Source organism: Colossoma macropomum, unplaced genomic scaffold (assembly GCF_904425465.1).
Source record: "Colossoma macropomum unplaced genomic scaffold, Colossoma_macropomum, whole genome shotgun sequence".
NCBI classification, from domain to species: Eukaryota; Metazoa; Chordata; class Actinopteri; order Characiformes; family Serrasalmidae; genus Colossoma; species Colossoma macropomum.
This window is the reverse complement of record NW_023494807.1, coordinates 27,751,073-27,773,434: the sequence shown is the minus strand read 5'-3', so window position 1 is coordinate 27,773,434 and position 22,362 is coordinate 27,751,073. Positions and strand designations below refer to the sequence as shown.

General features: G+C 41.8%; 1 protein-coding gene across 10 annotated transcripts in view; it reads left to right on the top strand.

Annotated features, from left to right (window-relative positions):
- The window catches only part of dlg1l (discs, large (Drosophila) homolog 1, like), a 199,981-nt gene that overhangs the window by 81,812 nt on the left and 95,807 nt on the right, over positions 1 to 22,362 (top strand). For all 10 annotated transcript variants that reach the window (XM_036555831.1, XM_036555828.1, XM_036555825.1 and 7 more), the window contains exon 4: positions 17,505 to 17,669. In XM_036555831.1, coding sequence (XP_036411724.1) covers positions 17,505 to 17,669 — 165 coding nt within the window. The remainder of the gene's footprint in view (positions 1 to 17,504; positions 17,670 to 22,362) is intronic.

Sequence of the window (22,362 nt, the reverse complement as noted above, 5' to 3'; positions counted from 1 at the left end):
CTCCAGCGGGTCCCAGGACGACCCCGGGGTCTTGTTCTGGTAGGCGGTGCCTGGTACACCCCCGCCGGGAGGCGTCCAGGGGGCATCCGGATCAGATGCCCGAACCACCTCAGCTGGCTCCTCTCATTGCTTTTCGGATTTAGTGATATTTTAGTGATGTATTTGATACAGTATAGCAGTGTCCCTCTATTTTTTGTAGTTTAGGCATGGACCGGTCAGTTAAAATACATTAAAATAAATAAATACATAAATAAAATGAGCTTTCTGTCTGGTTAAGGCATAAGCCATATGTTTGTAAGGCATTCTGTTTGCAGCATTTAGAAGGGTTTGTTAATTTTAATAATGCTAGCTTAAGTATCATTGTGTAAATTATAAATTATTTTGCAGTCAGAAAGTCCAATCACTGCTCATTTTTACTATTTGATTTTTTTTATTATTCATTATTTAGTTATTTAGTATTTATTATATTTATAATTTTATATTGATGAGTTATTTAGTAGTTTAGTTATTTTTCAGTGTCAAGAAATACAACAGAAATGGCAAAAATTGCATGGAATTTTCATCAATAAATATCATATTCAGTCTTAGACATTGGCTGCACTTTCTGCTTCTCACAATCCCACCAGCAGCTTCTTTGTTTTGTTTCTTCTTTTTTGTTTATTTTCTCAGTCTATTTTCCTTTCAGACCCATAGCGTCGAATTTTGACTGGAAATTGAATGAAGCTTTGGAGTCTGACGTTCCGGTACTGTACACATGAACAAATTCCACAATGTGTGTATCAGATTTATGTTCATGCTGTATTCATATAGATTAATTAATGATCTGTTGGACAGATGATATCTTGCAAATCCACAGGATTGATCCCAGATGTCTGTTATTAGATTGAGTCCTAGCTTTTCTATAAGAGATCCCCGTTGGCCCCTCGTCCGATTAGTGTCTGCCGCCTACCGTATGGTCCTCCGCGCCACTTTAACCATGACATTATCCTCTTGATTCCTAGGATGCACAGACCATTGGATTACATCTCATCCGCTCTGCTGTGGATTGACTCTCGATTAGTATTCATCATTAATCTGTAGTTGTGGAGATCCTCAGAACGGGAGCGCTGTGTCAGAATACCAGTCTCAGTTTTTCTAACCTTTGAGAGTTAATCTCAAAACGCTGTGAAGCAGGCGGGAACTCTTGGTGCCTTGAGTAAGCCTGTAAATGTAAAATGTAAAATTTTTGAAAATTGTTTTACAGTAATGGCAAGTAGCCACTGCAGCACAAGACTGCTCTACTTCTAATTTTAAAGCTTTAAAACTTAGAAAACTTGCCAAATTTGGGGCTGCGCTAAATTATTTGTGGTCTAAGTAAGGTAGTTTTAAGGAGAGTTGGCCTAACAAGAGCACCAACAGCGCTCACAAAGTGCTGCATGCTCGTTGTGTTTAATGTCTGCTTTCCGGTAATGCTCTTACTTTTTTGTTAGGTTTTGGTTGGAAGCAAAAGGGATAGATTCTTGGAACGCCCAAAAGACTGTTATCCAATCAGGATTTTTTTCTCTGTGGTGTCTGGGGAGATGTGACAAATGAGCTCTTCCATTGGATAGGACTTCAGGAGCTGAACAGAAGGCCTTTGGGACAAACTAACATAATTAGGAAATATAGGTCATAGCCGATTTTTATTTACAATGAGTGGGACTAAACAATGTCACTCTAAGGCTTCTGGAAGTTCTAGATACATCACTGACTGTGAATTCGAGCAGATTTCTACCCAGATTTCAGTCAGTTGTCAGAAATGAAAACAGCAGTAGCTCTATATCTGGACTTTTTCAGTGTAAAACTGATACAAGGTAGACTAGATGTTAATATCTGCTGCAAGCTTCAAAAAACAAGATTTAAATCTCTGTGTAATCTGGAGCAGCCAAAAAATGTTCATGTGAATCGCTGTTAGCATAGTGCTAATGTACTACTAGAATCCCATATAGGCGCTAGAAATGAGCATTAATGTAGAGGTTTTTTCCCCCTTTGGTAGTTTTGGTATTTATGGCCCAAAATGAAGGCCCAGCTCTTATACTTGCGGTTGGCCATTGACAGTGGGTACATACATGAATCTGTCACTGTAACAGTGATATTAAAGTATGTTCTGAGAATATTATTCTGTGTTATGAAAAATGTCCATGATCGGTCAGTCTGGAAAGTTGCTTTATGATGACATCTGTTTTGAAAATTTAGTACACAGATTTTACTAACCTTAATACTGTCCATATCAGTGTTTGCAGACCAACTAAGGGAGCTTTTGTTACAGAGGACACGGAGGATATAACCTGTCCTCCCGTATTTACCTCCCAAAATAAAAGTAATAAAGTAATATTTAGTCTAAATTTCAGCCATTTTTGTATCAGCCTGTATTCATCAGTCATTTAAAGGGCCCAAATAATGGAAAACTGAATATTAATCGCCTTTTTGCACATTAGATTAGATTAGATAAGATTATTTTCAACTTTGTCATTGTGTAGAGTACAGGTGCAGAGCCAATGAAATGCAGTTAGCATCTAACCAGAAATGTAAAATGCAATATTATTTACAAATAAAGTGCAGAAGGATGGTAGAGTGGTAAAAAAAATAGATATGCAGGTAGAAATATAGTATACATATATACAGAGTGAGTGGAGAGCGTACAGTGTAGTAACTGTAGGTGTAAATATGAGTAGTGCAGTAATACTAGGATATAAAGTACAGTAACACTGCAGTAAGAGCAAAGATGCAGTTTAAGTGGTGGTGTGGAGGTCAGCAGGGTCACAGCCTCAGGGAAGAAGCTCCTCCTGAGCCTTCTGGTGCAGGAGCAGAGGCTTCTGTAATGTCTGCCAGATGGTAGGAGGGTAAAAGGTCCATGGTTAGGATGAGATGATGATGTTCCTCGCCCTGCCCAGGCAGCGCTTATGGTAAATGTTCTCAGTTTAGGGTAACTGGGCACCTGTGATGCGTCGGGCAGTTTTCACCACCCGCTGGAGAGCTTTGTGGTCAGATGCGGAGCAGTAACTGTACCACACTGGAAGACGTTTGGGAGTATGTTCTCGATGGTACAGCGGTAAAAGTTCACCAGTATCCCAGGACACAGATGAGCTTTCTTGAGGCTCCGTAGGAAGTAAAGACGCTGTTGTGCCTTTTTGACCATGATGGAGGAGGTTAGGGACCAGGGGAGATCATCAGAGATGTGGATGCCAAGGAACTTGAAGCCAGACACGTGCTCTAGATGTAGATGGGGGAGTGTGTCTGGCTCTTACCCCTCCAGAAGTCCATTATGATCTCCTTGGTTTTCTGGGTGTTGAGCGCCAGGTTGTTGTCATCACACCATGCTGCCAGGTGCTGCACCTCGTCCCTGTAGGCCACCTCATCGTCACCTCTGATTAGACCTGTCACCGTGGTGTCATCTGCAAACTTGATTATGGAGTTAGAGCCATAAACAGGAACACAGTCATGGGTGAAAAGGGCTGAGCACACAGCCTTGATTGATGGCTTTAAGATACATAAATGCTTATTAAGTTTCGAAATGTACCGTTCATTCCTGTCCATATAGTCTTTAGCTGTAAACTAAGCTTCAGAAACAGCAAGTTATGAATTAACTGTTACTGTGATGTCACAGAAATCAGTGCATTTACGTCTATCAGTGTATTCAGCCTAAAGCAGCCAGTCAGAACAGAGGTCATTTACATACATCAGTCTTAAAGGCATAGTAACAGTGAAAGCCTGTTGACCTCTAAGGGATAAAGAGGGGTTGGGAAATGGTCATATAAAATTATTTTGACTGGTTTTTAGTACATAAAAACACACAAAAAGTCATATGTGAACCTCAGAAAAAAGAAAAATATATTGGATATTGGACCTTAAAGCAGCATTATGGGAGAATTGGTATTTTTTTGTTCTACAGTTGCAGAGGGTGTTTCACTTTTACACCACTGTCGTAAATACAAATCATGCTGTGAGCCCCTCTCATGTACGTGTGCATTTGTAGAGCTGAAGGACACAGGATACGACTTTTGCGTGCACACGCGTCATGCAGGTATGTGGACGCTACAGATTACACTCACCACTTTTATGTTTCTTTGTGTAAACACCTGAAATTGCGAGTGTAATCTGTACTGTCCAGATGCCTGTGTGACGTGCGTGCACACGAAGCGGAGTCGGATTCTGCCGGCGAAGAACATCAGAAGAGAAAGAACCATGTCGACGTAGAAGGTAGAGTAATATTACAGGATTTTATTTCAGGAGGCTGCAAACAGGAGATTGAGAAAGACTGACTAAACTGTTTAGCATGAGAAGAATTTATTTCTCTGCATGCTGACTTAGCCTGGAATGGTACTGAGGTTATTTGACCTTTGACATCCAGAAAAACCACAAAACTCCATGAGACGGGATGACACAGATAAGGTCACAGCCTACTTCACAGCCTTTCATAAAAGGCATTGGCAGGGATGAACACTCTGCTGTCGGATTTCCCTTGTTTTTCCGTTTGCTGTCAGACTGTCTCGCATCCTTTTATGTCTTTTGGGTCTCTCCAACAAATAAAAGCCAGTCTGAGATTTACTCTTGTCCGGCCTCTTGCTCGGTCACTCTCTCTTTTTCTGTTCATCGCTTCTTCTGACAGCGTCTTCTTCAGTCTCTTCGCAGCCTCGGCCATGATGTTTGTGTTGGGAATACCGAGCTAGCTCCTTATAGCTTGCTGAAGAGCCATTGCTGTTGATGTGTGATGCGGTGCTGTAAAGCGCTAAGCAGTTCTCGTTAGAGGATTTTTGCTCCTCCAAAGTTCCATAGTGCTATAGCAGGCTTTCCGGGCCCAGAGTGGCAGTGACAAAGGCGCCATTCTCCGTGTTATGTGTATCAGTGAGTCAGTGTATCATCAAAATGATATTGAAAGCTCAGTACATTGCTTCCTTAAACAGTTACAGGGCCTGCATCATGGAAAATGTTTCCCTGCTTTTTTTTCCAAATGAAAGAGTTAATTTTGCATTTGTCAGTGTTTCAAGACATACGGTTCTCTCTGCAGACCATACAGTCCATATGTGGAAACTAAACTGCAAAACAGGCTGTTTTGAATTCATTATTTTTGTAATGTCACAAAAAACAACACGTTATATGTATCCACCTGTACAGCCTACAACACTGAAGCTACACGTAGTGTTTCGGCCTGGACTGCTTTTTGAGCAAGGCAAAATACAGGGTGACCAATCAGAAAAGAGCTCATTTGCATATTGGTCTTAAAGAAATGGTAATAAAAAACAGCGCATAGGTAAATATAGGGTGAAAATGGTCACGTAAAAATTGATTATATCTGTTCTTGGTGCATAAAGCCACACCTATATCATATATCAAGTTTCAGCTTTCTGTTGTGAACTACCTGCCAGCCATTCATGCTCTGTAGAACAGCAGAATATACTGTTGAAATGTAAAGGTCCATCCTTTGATGTTGCTTATTTAAGACTGCATTTATCAAGACAACACACTGTGCTTCAAAACCAGACAGCACTCATTGTTTCACTTCTGAAAAAGGATGAGCAAAAGACTTTGAAATTAAATTCAATGTCGAACAAGGGCAGCTCCTGTTTACCTTATTATCCCGCTCAACAAAGGCCGGCGTTTTTCTTTCAGCCTGCTATACTTCATAGCTTTCATAGCCAGCGGTGCTGAAGACCTTTTTAAATGCGCATGGGATTATTTTTACTTGCAAATGTGAGTGGAGTGCTTAGTTTGGAGCACTGCTCATTCAACACTGATGGCAGTTCTGGCAGAGCCTCACTGTTAATCTGAGCATTACGAGTCATCCCATGTGACTCGACTCCAGCGTCAGGCTGCCGGGCATTTTGAATTCGGCCCAGACAGCGTAACTTTTGACTGCTTGATTATTTTAATCGAACTTGGCTGGATGTGAATATAAAGGCGGTGCTGCATCGTGACCCCTGTGTTACTCTGGCTTTGGAGGTTTATCCTTTAACTGCATGAAGTATGACGTGGCATTGAAAGCTGCATAATTGAGTATAAAAATTGGGGAATACATATTTTTTTGGGGTATTTTGTTGTCATATGGCAACAATGTGGGACAGTACTATAATCTGCATTGCAAACAAACAATGGGACTAACCTATAACACCACCATAGAACATGGACCAGAACATGTACATAACAGCCAAATATGTATAGATGTTATAAGAATACAGAAAGGAATACGAGTGTAATTATGTTGTTAAAACCATGAGCCGGAAATGACCGTGTTCATTGTGTACAGTGGCAGTTTGCAGTTCAGTTATTGCGTATGGCAACAGCTATATTTTATTGTTTTATGTCAAACTGTTCATGAAAAATTAATTGTGAACTCCCAAAGATTGTATTCAGATTATTTTCTTGGAGTTGCTGCATATGAATATTGAATTACACCAGTCAGGCATAACATTATGACCACCTCCTTGTTTCTGCACAGCAGCACTGATGTGTCTGTATCACTCATACCAGCACAACACACACTAACACACCACCACCACGTCAGTGTTACTGCAGTGCTGATAATGATCCACCGTCCAAATAGTATCTGCTCTGTGAGGGTCCATGGGGGTCCTGACCACTGAAGAACAGGGTAAAAGGGGGCTAACAAAGTGTGTAGAGAAACAGATGGACTACAGTCTGTAACTGTAGAACTACAAAGTGCACCTATATAGTAAGGGGAGCTGATAAAATGGACAATGAGCGTAGAAACAAGGAGGTGGTCATAATGTTATGCCTGATCGGTGTATTTGAGGGGGGCCACACAAAATATGAGGATTGTGCAACAAGTGGGGGGAGATTGCTGAACTTGCGGCTCATTACATTTTCTGCTCAGTTTAATACTACTAAATATGGCTTTATGTCAACTTTCCTGTGGCTTTTAAAACCAGCTGTATAATGACGTTTATATCTACAGACATGTTGAAAAGTTTCACTGCCAGCAGACGCAGCAGCTAGATCAAGAAACAAGCATCAAACATATGCTAAAACATTATTTACTGTTAGTTAACCCTGTTTCATCGCACACTGTCCGTGTTATCGTTTCACAAACTGTTTTCTAACCTGGAGTAAATAAACCCGTTGAATGTTCAGGAGAGAAAGAACTTTCATTAACTCTGCTGTCTCTTCACCACTGAACTCGATGATGTCTCCCTTGGTTCACTGCTCCTTTCAAAGCTCCCAAGCAAGCAGTTAGTGGGCGGGGCTATAACTAGTTTTTCAGTCACGTAGGCAACAGACCTGGGTGATATGGCCAAAATGTTATCACGATAAACAAACTCATATCATTCGATATCGATACTTATCGCGATAAATGTTAAATCATTATTTCTTTCAGGTTTGAAGGCTGAATTTTTGTTCCTGGGTGGTTAGTTGCTGTTTTAAACTATTCTTTATGGTCAGAACTTGATAAACACTCAAACAGTGGAACATTTCACAGAGTCTGTCTTGGGATACTGGGAGAAAGTTTCTGATTGGCTGTTTTTCCCAGCTGGAAAAGCACGGCCGCAGTTTTTGTAATAGTCATAATTTAAGAAAGAAAAGATTATTTTAGCTGTCTGCTGACGAGCGCTCGGCTGTCCAGTTACAAATGCTGAACAAGTGGCCAACAACAGTGCTAAACTGTTTAGTTTCTCAACAACGTCAGTTTAGTACGAACAGCAAACGTTAGCTGGCTCTGTACATCAGTGATGGATCACACCGCCTCACTGCCGTCACTCCACCACATCCCTGTCAGAGCATATCACAGTATTCAGACACCAGCTAGCGACGGCTGGGTTTCTCTATAGTAGTTTAAGGGGTGAACCGCAATATATCAACACCAGACAAACAGAGTCCGACTTTTAGGTACGTTTAAACTGAAAGCGGTGCTTTTGTGTCTTGTTTGATCTACAGTATCATCAATTCTCCGTGTTGTGGAGTGACGGAGCGCTGCTTCAAGTTAGCCAGCTGCTAAAAACAGCTAGCCTGGAAAGACAGCGCTCTCCCGCTCTCCACTGCCTCACAGCTTCCTCAGTTTACTTTAGTTTAAATCAGGGCTGTAATTTACATGAACTCACTTCTTTCTTTCGCTTTCGTGGGTTGAGAATGCACTAATAAACTATGACTGAGCTCTGTAACAGCGCTGTAGTTGTGAGGAGCAGACATCATTTAACGCTGCTAAAGCTGGTGAGGATGTATGTAAAGAGGTGAGTTCACCGTAGGACAGTACAGTTACGCCACTGACCTCGTCACTCAGACTTGGTCACAGGAGAACAGTTCGTCGGTCGCTCCACTCTGACAGGGAATGTATAACGATATTTGGCGACTCATTTTACTCGTGGCCTCCTCCCTCTCTAATCAAGTCGTAAAACTCGGAAGTGCGCCCTCTCCTGGCGACAGCAGAGTAGTGTCGCGTTCCTTGCAGTAGAAAACGCCACCAGGGCTTTCGCTAAAACGTGGAAGTGTGAAAACGGTGTGTTATATTGAAACATTTATCGATCATTTCATGATCGTTTTATCGAGGAAAATTATGATCACGATAATTATCGTTATCGTTTTATCGCCCAGCTCTAGTTGGCACATAAGGCGCATTTTGAGCTGTACCTGAGCTCGTACGTACATCCGGCCCTGTGTCTGGACTATCAGTGCCACTGTGCGCTCCTATAAATTGAACAAGTTCACTTTTTGGTATTTATGTAGGTGTATTATGTATGATGCTGTAAAGTCTTCAAATCTAAACGTAAACTGCAGAACCGTTGGCAAACTTCTAAATGAACATTTTCATCTATTAGAAGCTGAAATAAAACATTTCAGTTCACAAGTTGCACAAACTATTTTCAGTCTGAAGTATTAAGCGATTATAATCACAACTCTGCAATCAAAATTATATATATAATATATTAGAGTTGAACCTTCCTGTTCTCTACCAGTGAAAAAGGCCTAATAAGCTGTATGACAGCTGCAGCTGTTTTGCATCCGTCATGAGAAACCGAGATGGGCTGTAATTAGAAAAATGATTGTATCGCGAGTGTTTTTTCTGATTAAACCAAGGGCAAAGCGTTCACATGACAGTGATGTACGAGGGCGTCTGCGCAGCGCATCAGACTGCTCCTCTGGTAAATACTAATTTCTCAGTCGATTGTCCTTTCTCTCAGGACGTGCTGGCTGGATGCACCGGCTCTATTTTTAGCCGCTTTAGGAGGCAGGAGTTCGCTCCAGTGCTGGTTTCCCCCTCTCTCTTTGGCATGATAATGCATTGTTTTAACAATGGCGAAAGGCACTGCAGGCCTCCGTACAGTCGTGAGCTGTCAGCAGATTGGCGCGTCACCATGTTAACGCGGCCAAGCTAGCTGCTTCTCGCTATAGCACCGGTCTCTCTCTCCAGTTCCCCTCTCCTTCCTTTACTGCCTCTCACCTCTGCTTCCCTCTCTTATCACACTGCCAGGCTTCAGCAACAGGGCTTTTGATGCATATAATGAAGCTATGTTTATTTATTTATTTGTTATTTAAGTGTACTACATGTGCATGTACTGCATTTACATTCAGTTTTCATTCTCATATTCACAGGTTGGTGTCTGTATTTCTGACCTTTGCCCATTTGTTTCAATGCCAAGAAATGACCAAAATATAGCAAATATTTAGTGCACTGAACATAATGCCAAAAGGTTTGTGTACTGAGTAAAAACATGACAAACATTTAGTGTACTGAGCAAAATATGGTGAAAAATTAGTGTATCAAGCAAAAACATGGAAAATATTTAGTGGACTGAGCAAAAATGTGGGAAATTATTTAGTGGATTGAGCAAAAACATGGGAAATATTTAGTGGATTGAGCAAAAATGTGGGAAATTATTTAGTGGATTGAGCAAAAATGTGGGAAATTATTTAGTGGATTGAGCAAAAATGTGGGAAATTATTTAGTGGATTGAGCAAAAATGTGGGGAATATTTAGTGGACTGAGCAAAAACATGGGAAATATTTAGTGGACTGAGCAAAAACATGGGAAATATTTGGTGGACTGAGCAAAAATGTGGGGAATATTTAGCGGACTGAGCAAAAACATGGGAAATATTTAGTGGACTGAGCAAAAATGTGGGGAATATTTAGCGGACTGAGCAAAAATGTGGGGAATATTTAGTGGACTGAGCAAAAACATGAGAAATATTTAGGGGACTGAGCAAAAAATTGAAAATATTTAATTGACCGAGCAAAACCATGGAAAATATTTAGTGTACTGAGCAAAAACATGGCAAAAACTGAGTGTATTGAAGCACTGCCGAGCTTCAGTACACTGATGGTCCGTTTGATGCATCCAGGCTTTATGCTTAGACCCCTGGGGTTGTTGTTGTTGAGTTACACCATTTACATGCAGTAAAATATTACATAATGAATTACACAGACGCATAATTACATTACATTCTGTATCAGCAGGTCCGAGTCTGCACGTCTGATATTTTCTCCATTTGTTTTGACCTTCCACACAGCAAGATTCACTGCAATAGCTTTTCATTAAAGTCGCACCAAAATAAAATATCGTCTTACAAATACAAATACCAGTGTTTGGTTTTGGAATAATTGGTTTAAAATCTGCACTTTCTGTGTGATCTGCCTGCTCGTTTCAGTGAGATATGAGGGAGAAATAATTTTTAAAAATGTAAGAAGAAGGTATCATGTCTGCCATGGAGGACCTCAGGAGGGTCCACTGAACTGGAGGGACTAAAACAAGACACTGTTTCTTCAAGCTTAAGCTTTGCTGCTGCTGATGAAGCAGCATGAAAGAATGATGAACGACAGCCTGTTTACACTGCATGTTGTTGACTGGCTTATGTGGATGAGCAGATTTGGGAGAGATGTCACGGCCTTAAAGACCCCTGACTCTAATCTTGGTCATGTCTGTGCTGATAGTCCAGTTATCTAAGACATCCGCCATGTATAAAAGCCAGAGTTACTCAACAATGGAAAAGGATGCTGTTACCGACTTACTGGTGCTGTATTGGTAATGAAACAGTCCAGAACGAAGCGTTTCATTGTGGTGTTTAAAGAAAAGAGAACACAATTTGAAACTTTAAGCATGTAGCTTCAAATTGGCCAGCATGTACTTTGAATAGCAAGTATTCTAGCTAGTGCGATGTCTAATTTAGGTTTTCAGATTATTCAGCTGAGATCTTCATAAGACACAGATCATATTCATTTAAAACGAAGGTAAAATTAAGTTTAAGCTGGATAAGTGGTTGTAGCTTATAAAGCAGGTAAGCTATTACGGACTCGAGACTCGACTCTGGCTCGCACCCCAGAGACTCGAGACTCGACTCGGGCTTGCACTCCAGACACTTGGTCTCGCACCCCAGACACTCAAGACTCTGTTCCGACTCAAACCACAGACTTTCGGACTCTGACTCACACAGCAGAAAATTGACATTTGACTCGCATCCCAAAGATTCAAGACTCGACTCCGACTTGCATCCCAGAGACTCGACACTTGACTCACACTCCAGAGACTCAACTTTGACTTGCACCTCCGAGACTGGACTCCAGCTTGCGCCTCAGTGACTTGAGACTCGACTCAGGCTCACACTCCAGAGACTCAACTCGGGATTGCACCCCAGAGACTCAGTACTCAATTTTGACTCTTACCCCAGACACTTGGACTCAGTGGACACCCCAGAGACTGAAGACGCAATTCTGACTTGCGCTCCAGAGACTTGGTCTCGCACCCCGGAGACTTGGGACTCTATTCCGACTCACACCCCAGAGACTTGAGACTTGACTTGGACTTGCTCCCCAGAGACTCAAGACTCGATTCCAACCCAGACTCTTGGACTCTGACTCACGCCCCAGAGGCTCAACTTTGACTCGAGTCTCAGATGAATCAACTTGTGAAAACGTATTGTGAGACATATTGAGAAACAATGTGACGTAACGCTTCACAGTGACATTAAATATGGTCATATTGTCCAGCCCTAGCTTGAGCTTAGTCTGTGTCTTCGAAACTGGCCCTAGGGGTCTGTATATTGACCAACACTTCCTCACTTACATGTTAGTTTCTCAGTAGTTATTGAGTTATTTGTGATAGTTGCTGAATAATAGGTCATTAAGATTAATAACTGAATAACAAGCCTGCAGTTTAATCCAAAAAGTGCTAATTCCATTTGACAGGGTTTTTAACCAATACCAGACTTTGCTTCACGTGTCTTCTCTCATCTTTGCTTTCGCAGAGAGATCAGTGGATAGTTAAGAATATCTGTATTTCATTATTCCTTTACTCCTCCGCTCTGTTGAGTTGGCTGGTCCTGGTGTGATTATGGGAAGACCTCCAAGAGACGCCCGTGTTAGTGGCGCTAACTCTGCGCTCTCCCCGACTGTGAACTGACGAACGTAAGAGCTTCTTGACACGCAGCCATCTGAGGACGCTGCTTGCGTTTGGACTGTTCCCTGATTACATGCTTGGCAGTATATTATTGTGCATCGTCACCCTTTAGAATTTGTGCTGCTCTTTTAACTAGACTTTAAATTTCTCTTCAGTTTGGTCCCCTTTATGGTTTTGATTGATTTGCCAGCCAGGCTTGCTTTTCATCTCTGCTAGTAAAGAGCCAGAGGATCATTAGCGTGTGGCTCTGGCTCCTGTTACATTGACAAAGCGGTTTTGGGCCCTCGTGCTGGTTGGATACAGTAGGTCAGTTTGGGGTGTGGGCAGAGAGGTTTTTACTGAATCACTTCCAGCTCTTAATGGTGCAGGAGCAGGTGGTGTCTCATTAATTTAATTCAGTTTTAATTCTCTCTCGGCACACGATTTCTAGGTTTTATATCCACGTGACTTTACTGAGCTTTTCTGTCCGAGGATTCGGACAGTTTAACTACTCACAGCGCTGTTTTCATGTTTTTAACATGTTTATGTTTTTTGCTCAGGTTGTTTAAAGACACGACATGCCTTGATTTATTACAGTATGAAGGGGCTTTAATGCAGGAGAAGTCAGTCAGTTTCAGTGTGGAAGTTTCAGGTATGGTCCCGGAAGGCTCTGGCGTGAATAGTGAGCAGCTTACCTAATTCACAGTGGGCTGTGACTCAACACGGAGTCACTGTGGTTGCCAGGAGATCCTCCTCCTCATTTGCTGATCAGGGGAAGACCGAGCTGTCCAGTGCTGTGATGTGCTTCCTCCGACCAGCCGAGCACACACGCTGTCCCACTGAGACCTGCTGTCTGTCGAGAATAATTACAATTGAAACTTGAGCCCAGCCAGTTGTATCAGTGCTTATCGTACAGACGTTACTGTAGGTTACCTATCGGCTAGATGAGGTGAAGTGATTGCGATTAAAGCTTTAGTCAGACCTGAAATTTTGCACGAACCCCAAATACAGGCCAAGAATTTTCTGTCTGAGTTTGACCCAACACAGTTTTGGTCCAAAACTGACCTGAATCCCACAAAATTATGTCCGAACCTGATCCAAACCGGCCCATTATTACTCAAAAACCCGAATAAAACAGTATAGCACTGCTAAATTTACTGCATACTGACAGTAATGGCTGTCATTAGATAACAAACAAATAAATAAAATATAGTATGAAATGTATGATATAAACAACTTTCAGTTTAAATCTTGTTTTAACAGATTGATAAATAAAGCAATGCTATTCAACTGTTTTTATCTACCTATCTATCTCTCTCTCTCTCTCTCTCTATGTATATGTGTATGTGTGTATATATATATATATATATATATATATATATATATATATATATATATATATATATATAGCATCTGCACTAATCTGTACTTTCCTGACTCGATTCACTGGTTTATTTACACGTATTTGGGAAATATTGTCCAAACCAAATGTGAGCAGTCGAGTCCCATCGGGTTCGCACAACTATTTCAAGCTCTAATTCTAATGCGTGGTTCTCTAGACACTAATACATGTATAAGGTTGGCAGAAAGACCTTGATCTAAAAGCTGCTTAATGAAGCTCATAATCATTTGACAGTTTTCAGCTGAAAATGACTGTAATGACCAAAAGCAGAAGAGCAATTGTTCCTCAGGCGACCCGAGAACATGAGCAGAACTTGATCAGGTTGTCAGCAAGAACTGCCCGTCCACAGCTATAAGGAGAGTAATGTATAGTAGCGCTGCAGTTCATCAACTTCTACAAACACGAATGACCGTCTGAGAGTTCAGTAGGCACTGGTCTACGCAGATAATGGTGATCTGGTCAGAGTGCATGTGCAGCGTACAACAAGAGTGAATGATTGACCCCTGTAGTGAGGAGGTCTGGTGGCTCTGTTATGCTGAGAGGTGCATTTTGCTGGCATGGTTTGGGTCCACTTTTGCCCCTTGTGACCAATCTTCACAATCTAAAGCAATTTTGCAGGTCGGGAGCTTGATCGGATGTTGGATCCAGACGTCAAAGCAGTCTTAACAGTTTCAGCTCAGCTGCCAGAAATGGGTCCGGTCCAGTAAGTTTAACTACATTTGTGTCGTGATACCTGAGGAGATCTGGGAGTTTGAGTTCTTATTTGTAGTCGAAACTTCTTGTACTCTCTCGTTGCTTTGTCGTCTGGTGTGAGTTAAGTTTGCGATGCTCTCCGTTTTAGAAACCTTGAAAGGTTTTTAAAGTCGTGTAGCGTACGCCCCGCCAAAATATCGTTGTGTGTTACGTACTGGCTAAATATAAAAGGTGTTAAATGAAGCTCATAAGCATTCAGCATTAGATGAAATGGTTCTTCTGCTTATTTCTACAAGGATGTGCAAGGATGTACATTTCAGGTGGGCGTAACCTTTTTATCGGGAGGGAGGAGCTATTACGTGAGGGAGGGGCTATTCTAATTGTAATTCTAGAAGTGAAATGCACCAAAGTACATGGTGTTCTGAAGGTGCGTGGTATGAATCAGCTGCGTGTCATTGTGATGTGTCCGCTGATTGGCCGATGTGGAAATGGATATGCAAACTGAGGCTAGGAGGCCACTTCAGAGGGCCTGTTGTCCGCTTTACATAAAGCCGTGTGAATCACAGGGCTACCTATAGAGGAAACTTGTCGGTATGCTGAGAACCCTGTTGCCTTGGCAACTGCGGCCGTCCCCTGCCCGTACAGGGAAGACTCATCAGCTATATGCACCTTTACCAGTCTCAGAATAGACCTCTGTGTTGCAGGAAGAGGGGAGCGCCTTCATCTCGGACGCTACCGCAGCTTTCCGGGGTGGGGGTGCATATTTGATCATGTTATTACATTTTATGTATGTATTAATTCCTCGGTACATCAGCTGTACCAAATCACCTTTACATGGTAGTCCTAAATGGCCAGTGCAGTCACTACAAATGTGAGTGTGCTGCTGGTGTTTTCATTATCCTCTTGCCAGAAATTAAGCTTCCTGGAATCCCTTGTCCCTCGGAATCCCCGGAATTCGCTTGTTTCATCTCTCAACTTTCTGTTATTCTTTATAACATGTAAACTGACCCTAGTCCAGGTCAGGTAGGGGTAAAAAGCCATGTACAGGCCAGTATATTATGCATTTGGGTTGGATTTTGTGCTTCTTTTTCAGTGAACTGATTATTTTTCCCATATTAGCTCATCTCTGTTTTACCATCAAACCATATCATACATTTTTCTTAGTTTGTTTTTCCCCATAGGTCCACGTATGACATTTGTGTGAGTTTATGCATCAAAAATAGTCTTAAGTAAATTTTTACATAACCAGTTTCCAGTCTTTCCTTATCCCTTAGAATGAAAAACAGGATGATGTGTTTCTGTGCCTTTAAGAATGATATATGTGAGTTAGCTCTGTTCCGATTGGCTGTCTAGTATTGTGTCTCATTCAGAAAACAGCCTAGACAGAAACACTCCTTATATCTTCAGAGTGAATGGGTGGGGCTAAACTGCTCTAGGGTGAATAGGCAGATCTGGAATTGCACTGGTTTTTGTAACATCACGAAAACAGTGAATCCAAACCTGGCTGTTCTTACAGTGTGAATGGTATTTTTAAACGGTTTTACACATTAACACGTTTTTAAACATTAACAGTGGTGATACACTACACTCTCACAAATAACTGTCACTGGGGCAGTCCCCCTCTTGTCACTGGGGTGGAACCCTCAAGGCTTCATCTCAGCACCTTTAGTCAGGGAACATAACTGTACCATAATCCACTGAAATGATATGTTCTAAGCTGTACTGACTCCACACACCCCGTCTCGTCTCCAGGCCTTTATTTTACTGTTCTGTTTTAAATCATTCGGTTATGAAAAGGTACAAATACGAACTTTTCACCTGAAAAAACTTATTTAAGGTTCACAGTTGGACCCTTAAACCACTGTTGTACCTTTGAGGGAACATTTACACTGTTTGTACCTTGATGAGCAAAAATGTACCTGCACAGAACGTTTATTTCTAACAGTGTACATGAAACTTTTTTGTATAAAAAAGCTGGAAAATTTCAGCTTTTCATTGTAAGTAATAATTTTTCCCAATATCAGATGGCACCAGGGGCTCTCTTCGCCAGTGCCGTTAGTCTGCGAATATGAATATGCAGGCTTAGTGTTTAAGAGCTCATGAATATTTGCTGTGCGTCTACCTGCCTACATCATTCACTGTGCATAATTTGCTGTCAGTAATGTGGAAAGGAGGGCATAGCGCAGGCTTGAAATGAGCTTGTCGACACTTCCTCCTGATCTAGTCAGTCGTGAAAAGGCTGTGCTGCATCTCTTGGTCGAAGATTACCATAAATTTAGGGTAGGGATTACAGTGTGTCTCTGCTTTTCCATGCTTTGGGCTCTTGTGTTTGTTTCCCAAGAATTCTACAGTACACCAGTCAGGCATAACGTTATGACCACCTCCTTGTTTCTACGCTCATTGTCCATTTTATCAGCTCCACTTACTATATAGGTGCACTTTGTAGTTCTACAGTTACAGACTGTAGTCCATCTGTTTCTCTGCATACTTTGTTAGCCCCCTTTTACCCTGTTCTTCAGTGGTCAGGACCCTCATGGACCCTCACAGAGCAGGTACTATTTGGGTGGTGGATCATTCTCAGCGCTGCAGTAACACTGACGTGGTGGTGGTGTGTTAGTGTGTGTTGCGCTGGTCTGAGTGGATCAGACACAGCAGTGCTGGGAGACTGGGAGTTTGAACTGAGGGATGTTAATTAAGGGTGATCATTAGAACATAGAAGTGTTCTCATTATATTTCTGTCTTGGATTTTTTCATTCAAAATTTGCTGCATGTTTAATACAACACTCAATTTTAACATCATGCAGTCATATGTAGTATTTTACACTGTTCAGTGGGACTTTTAATCTGAATACTGTTTTGAACCCTGAAGAAAGCAAAAGGCTTTTACTAGTGTGTATAAAATTGTCAGAACTGCTTTTTTTGATATTGATAAAATGTTCAGTGTTGCTAATTGTCTTTGTTGTTTTATTGTCCAGGGCCTTTAATCAGGCTCTCTTACAGGCTACGAGGGCAGCAACGTTCCTTTGAGCGTTTATTCACCAAGCTTTCCTTTTTGTGCTCGTTCCGCAGAAGTACCGGCACCATGACGAGGACACGTCGCCGCAGGAGCAAAGCTCCCCTCAGCTCACGGACGAGGCCCCTGGCCCAGAGCTGGTCCAGGTGGCTGAGAAGAACATCTCCCAGATCGAGAACGTCCACGGCTACGTGGCCCACGCCCACATCTCCCCGATGAAGGTGCGGCCTGGTGTGCTCTGGGCTTTTTCTAAACTGCTTTTAGCTGTTTTAGCTGTTTGCCTGTTCCAGCATTACATCTTATTCGTTCGCCTCATTATCCAGATGTTGCCATGCCATCCAGTTTCATTGAACACGCACACATACAGAATGTTTTAGCAGCTCCCTCGCTGCACATCAGTGTAAAGAAAACGGGCCCAGTGCCAGTTTCTTATTGTCATCCCCCACCCACTCCTCACGCGTACACTACAGTCAGATGAACTGAATAACCCTGACGAAAATGTGCTGCGTAGTCTGAGCGGAGAATCATTCGGCGGGGCAGACGATTTCGCTGCCGGGGTTTCTCGATTCTCAACCCAGCTCAAAATATAGGGCACGTTTCTCCCCTCATGGGCGCAGCATGATTTTTATTAATAGCGTGCAGCGGCTAATAACGCGCTCGCAGAGCCCACGGGCTGATTTCTGATCCGTTGCATACCCGAATGCACCATGATCCAAATCATACCACTTAGGACATAAGAGGCTTGCATGTCCTTAGATACTTGGCGTTGCTGAACTTGGACCGCTTCTGTGAAGTTATGCACGGTAGGCTGGGCCCAGTTTAGTGGTTGAGCAAATGGACAAACGTTCACTGATAGCTAAAAACAATAACAGCCACCTTGAGGCCTAAATTTTGTCTGTCCTTTTTTCCATTTTTACAGATATGCCAGAAAGCACATTAGCAAGTCTATTAGAGATTAAACAGCTCGGCACAGTTTAAAGCCTAGCGTGTGATGGTTTTGCACAATGCTAATTGGTACGCTAGAAGAAATTAGGCTTGTAGCTCCAGTCTAAAACTAAATAAGCAAACTGTTGGACTGTTTTGGCTGATTGACTACATTTAGACGGTGCAGGAAAATCATTATTTTTCACTGACGTGTGGCTGAATGCCACAATAATTCCATAATCGGCGTTTTCAGTCTTTTTTTTAAACATTTATTTTCATTTTCAACTTAGTAACAACAAATAACATCAAAAGTGCGGGAGGGTTACGTCTTACAGGAGAAAAGAAAAGAAATAAATAAATAAATAATGTACTTACAATCCAGTGTTTCAGCTTTTAAACATACATACAACAACAGGTATCTCGTAAGTTGAACCGGGTTAGTCTTGGTCCTTTTCACAATAGGTAAACAGAGGACTTGTTCACAGTCATTTGAGCTGATTACAGCTATTCATTCAAGGGCTGTAATATAAAACGTACATTTTTTGAGCGAGTAGTGTTGGTGCTGCAAAAGTTGTAAAGGTTTTTCATGAATTCATGATTTTTAAACACTAAAATGTACATGAAAGATTTGTCCCGTAATGTTCATAATTCATATTTCCCACAAGAGGGTGCTATTAGCATTCAGTTTTTTTCTGCATCGTTGAGTGAGAGGAAACCCACGTTAGCCTTAAGCTTGAGGGGCCCCCGAGGCTCTGAATACAAAGGTGCCTTTTAAGATTACTTTTTTTTTTTTGGATATTTTTTATTTGGTCCTTTGTTTACAGACATCTGTATTCATTCTCTAGTGTTCAAATTACCTGATGGACTACAACTACCATATACGCCAGAACTTAACGTGTCACATGGCTACACTGAGCAGGGGGCGAATGAGGGGGCAGTGACTACACTTGGGCAGTGGGAAAATGTCTGATACTGTATACATCGCATAGTTAAGAGTAGCTAACGAGGAACTGACTGTGAATAAATCACTACAGCTATTTTCAGAATGTTTGGATGGAGATGAACACATGAAGGTCTGTCGCAGTGTAGGTCCATGCGTAATGTGCCATTGTACAGTCCTGATGCTGATCCCAGTTTTTTTTCCCCACTGTTATTAGCTTTCATGATCATATTTACATCGCAAGAGACAAGAAAGCAGGAAATAAAGCAGATAAAGGAGGAAACAGGTTTATTAATACACATCATTAAAATACATTCCGGCTTGAATTTTTGCTGCCTGGTGCTATAAGACCATTAGAGGTCAGCGGTGAGTAGTGTTTGTTTATTAGAGCTCAAGCTGTCAGCAGTTGGGAGCTACCAGTCACGTATAGGAAGGAAGTAAGATAACCAGTCGGTCAGTTCGGTCACTTCAGATATATGCTTTAATAGTTGTATACAGACAAAAAAGACAGTTTAGTTGATAATCGAGTTTATTTGCAGTGGCCCAAAAAGTATTGGATCTTTGTGCCATTGTGCTAGGAAACTAAATGTTAAACCAAGTGACATTTATTTTAAATAAACTATTCCAAGGCTGTCATTTTCCTTTAAAAGGTGGCTGATGAGTTTCAGATCACCTCATTAGAGCAGCTTCTACTGCAGGTTTCCATCCAAAATGTGTTTGTACACTTCTGAGCTCATGATGCCCTCAGTAAACACAAGCTTACCAACACAAGTATAAGAAAAACACCCAGACCTTGGCGTTTCCACCTCTTCTATACAGAAGCCTCAGTGCAGACAGAACGTCTACTATCTAAAAGTGTTTTCCATGGTTTAGCAATGGTTGAAGTGTCCGGTAACTTTTTTTTGAATGGTCCACCATAGATACTTTGTAGATGCTCAGTATGAATGTAAAGTAACATTCAACTAAATATGTATTTAATGTAACTGAACTTGAAGTCTATCCCTAACACTAAACCTAATCTTAACCCTAACCTCAAGGTAAAACCTACACCTACTCTTAAACCTAACCCTAACCTTAATGTTGTGTATGATCAACTATCGCCAGAAATGTTGTCAATGATTTAAGTATCTGTAGATCATCTATAGGGGACCATCTAAATAAAGTGTGACCAAGTGTCCAAATACTTTTGGGGGCCAGTTAACATCTAAAATTTCATGATCCCGACAGGCTTAGTCATATCATTCCTAATGGCCTCCATCGCAGTAGTGAAAGTGACCTAGAGCTAGCCCCCCCCTTCAACATTAACGGCTTATTTGAATGTTTGCGTGAAATCGCTGAGCCATTTAACTCAAGGTGAACTACAGTCACGCTTCAGTCTGCTAACCGAAAGGCAGAGTGATTGCCTCTGTGTCTGGAGAAGATGTGTGTGGATGTGCGAGTGTGTGGCTGGAGCATTTACGAGCGCTCCTCTCACGGCTGTTGTGCTCCACTGCTCCCCTCTGCTCTTAGATTGATGACCCCTCTGCACTTCCTCAGTCCTGGACTAACAGCGCTATACGCGCACCATGGCCGCCGATTCACGCCTGGGCCACTCATAACTGGCCGGTCCCTCGACTCCCTCCTCACCGATGAACTCATCCTTCAATTCCCACCACTCTGTCCTCTCCCTCGTCTCTTTGCCTCCCATCCATCACACTCTCGCCATGAGATCATCCACCAAAGGCCACGCCTCGCCTCGCCTCAGAACTAGGGCTGCAATTAGATAGTGACTTCTGTAATTGACTATTATTCAATTTGACTGAATGGAACCGTTAAAACCCTCTCGCTTTGTCCCATCACAGCTCCATCATCGTTTAAATTTCCATCTGTGCTGCATCTTTTTCTGTTATGGAACAACAACACAAGCTATATCGCCACCTATGCTTCCTGTAGTGTGTTGCAGTCTGTCAGTGAGTGTGTTTACCTGCACTTAATAACTGATAACTGCAGAAAATCAGACTTGGTCAGTAATCTGATCAATGCTTTTACATGCACTTGAGTATTTCGATAATGGGGAAACACCAGATGTGCGTAATTCGTGTAGTGATCAGATTTCTGCTTTGCAACTGGCCAGTAAACTCACAGAGGACGATGTGACGTGAACGTAAAATAAAACTGAAACTTCATGCTGCAGCTTTTTTTTAAACATCGCACCATTTTACCTGAAAATATGAACGTACTTCATCTAGAAGACGATGAATATTTAAATCCTTCGTTTCATCAAGCGTGTAGTCGATTTCAGCATCTCTCTGAAAGTGTTTCTCGGCAATGCTGCTTGCTTATTTCCAGTACTGCGGTCTGTTTTCGCACATGCGCAGACTGAGAAATACGAAAGAAATCAGAGTAAGAGTATCCATGCACTGAGAAATCTGATTACTGAGCTAAAATCCAGCTCTTTTTGTCAGATTTCTTAATCGGATTTCTAGACCTTACTCTAATCTAAGAAATCAGAGTATGCTGTTTACATGACTATTTGAATAATCACATAACTGCAGAAATCTTATTGTGATTAGATTATCAGTGCATGTAAACACACTCAGTGTGACTGTGTGGTAGGGTTGCATAGACTAGCTGACTAATAAATTCACTAGTCATCACTGTGGGTAGGGGTCAGCTAGTTGAGGACAGCGCTTGAAATACAGCGGTGGTAAAAACTACAGTGAAGATGCAAGAGGACAGAACTGGGCTAAGTTTAACACAAAGCCCAAAGTACTTTTATTGGTGCACACTGTGTAAAACTGCACTGAATTACAGGCTTGTAAACCAAACTGAGCGAGGTTTTGAGAACAGGAAAGGGCAATTTGACATGCAGAACAACCAAACACAGCATGTTAAGTCTGACAAACACAATGAAAACAAACTGGAGAACCAGTCGGCCAACAAACGAAGATATCTCGTTTTCTTGCTACCTATAGTTTCACCAGTGTGGTGATTTTAGCGTGCATTTTACATCAGACAGTCTGGACTTCTGTGGACAGAGTGTTTGCGTTTGCAACATACTGAAACCTCTG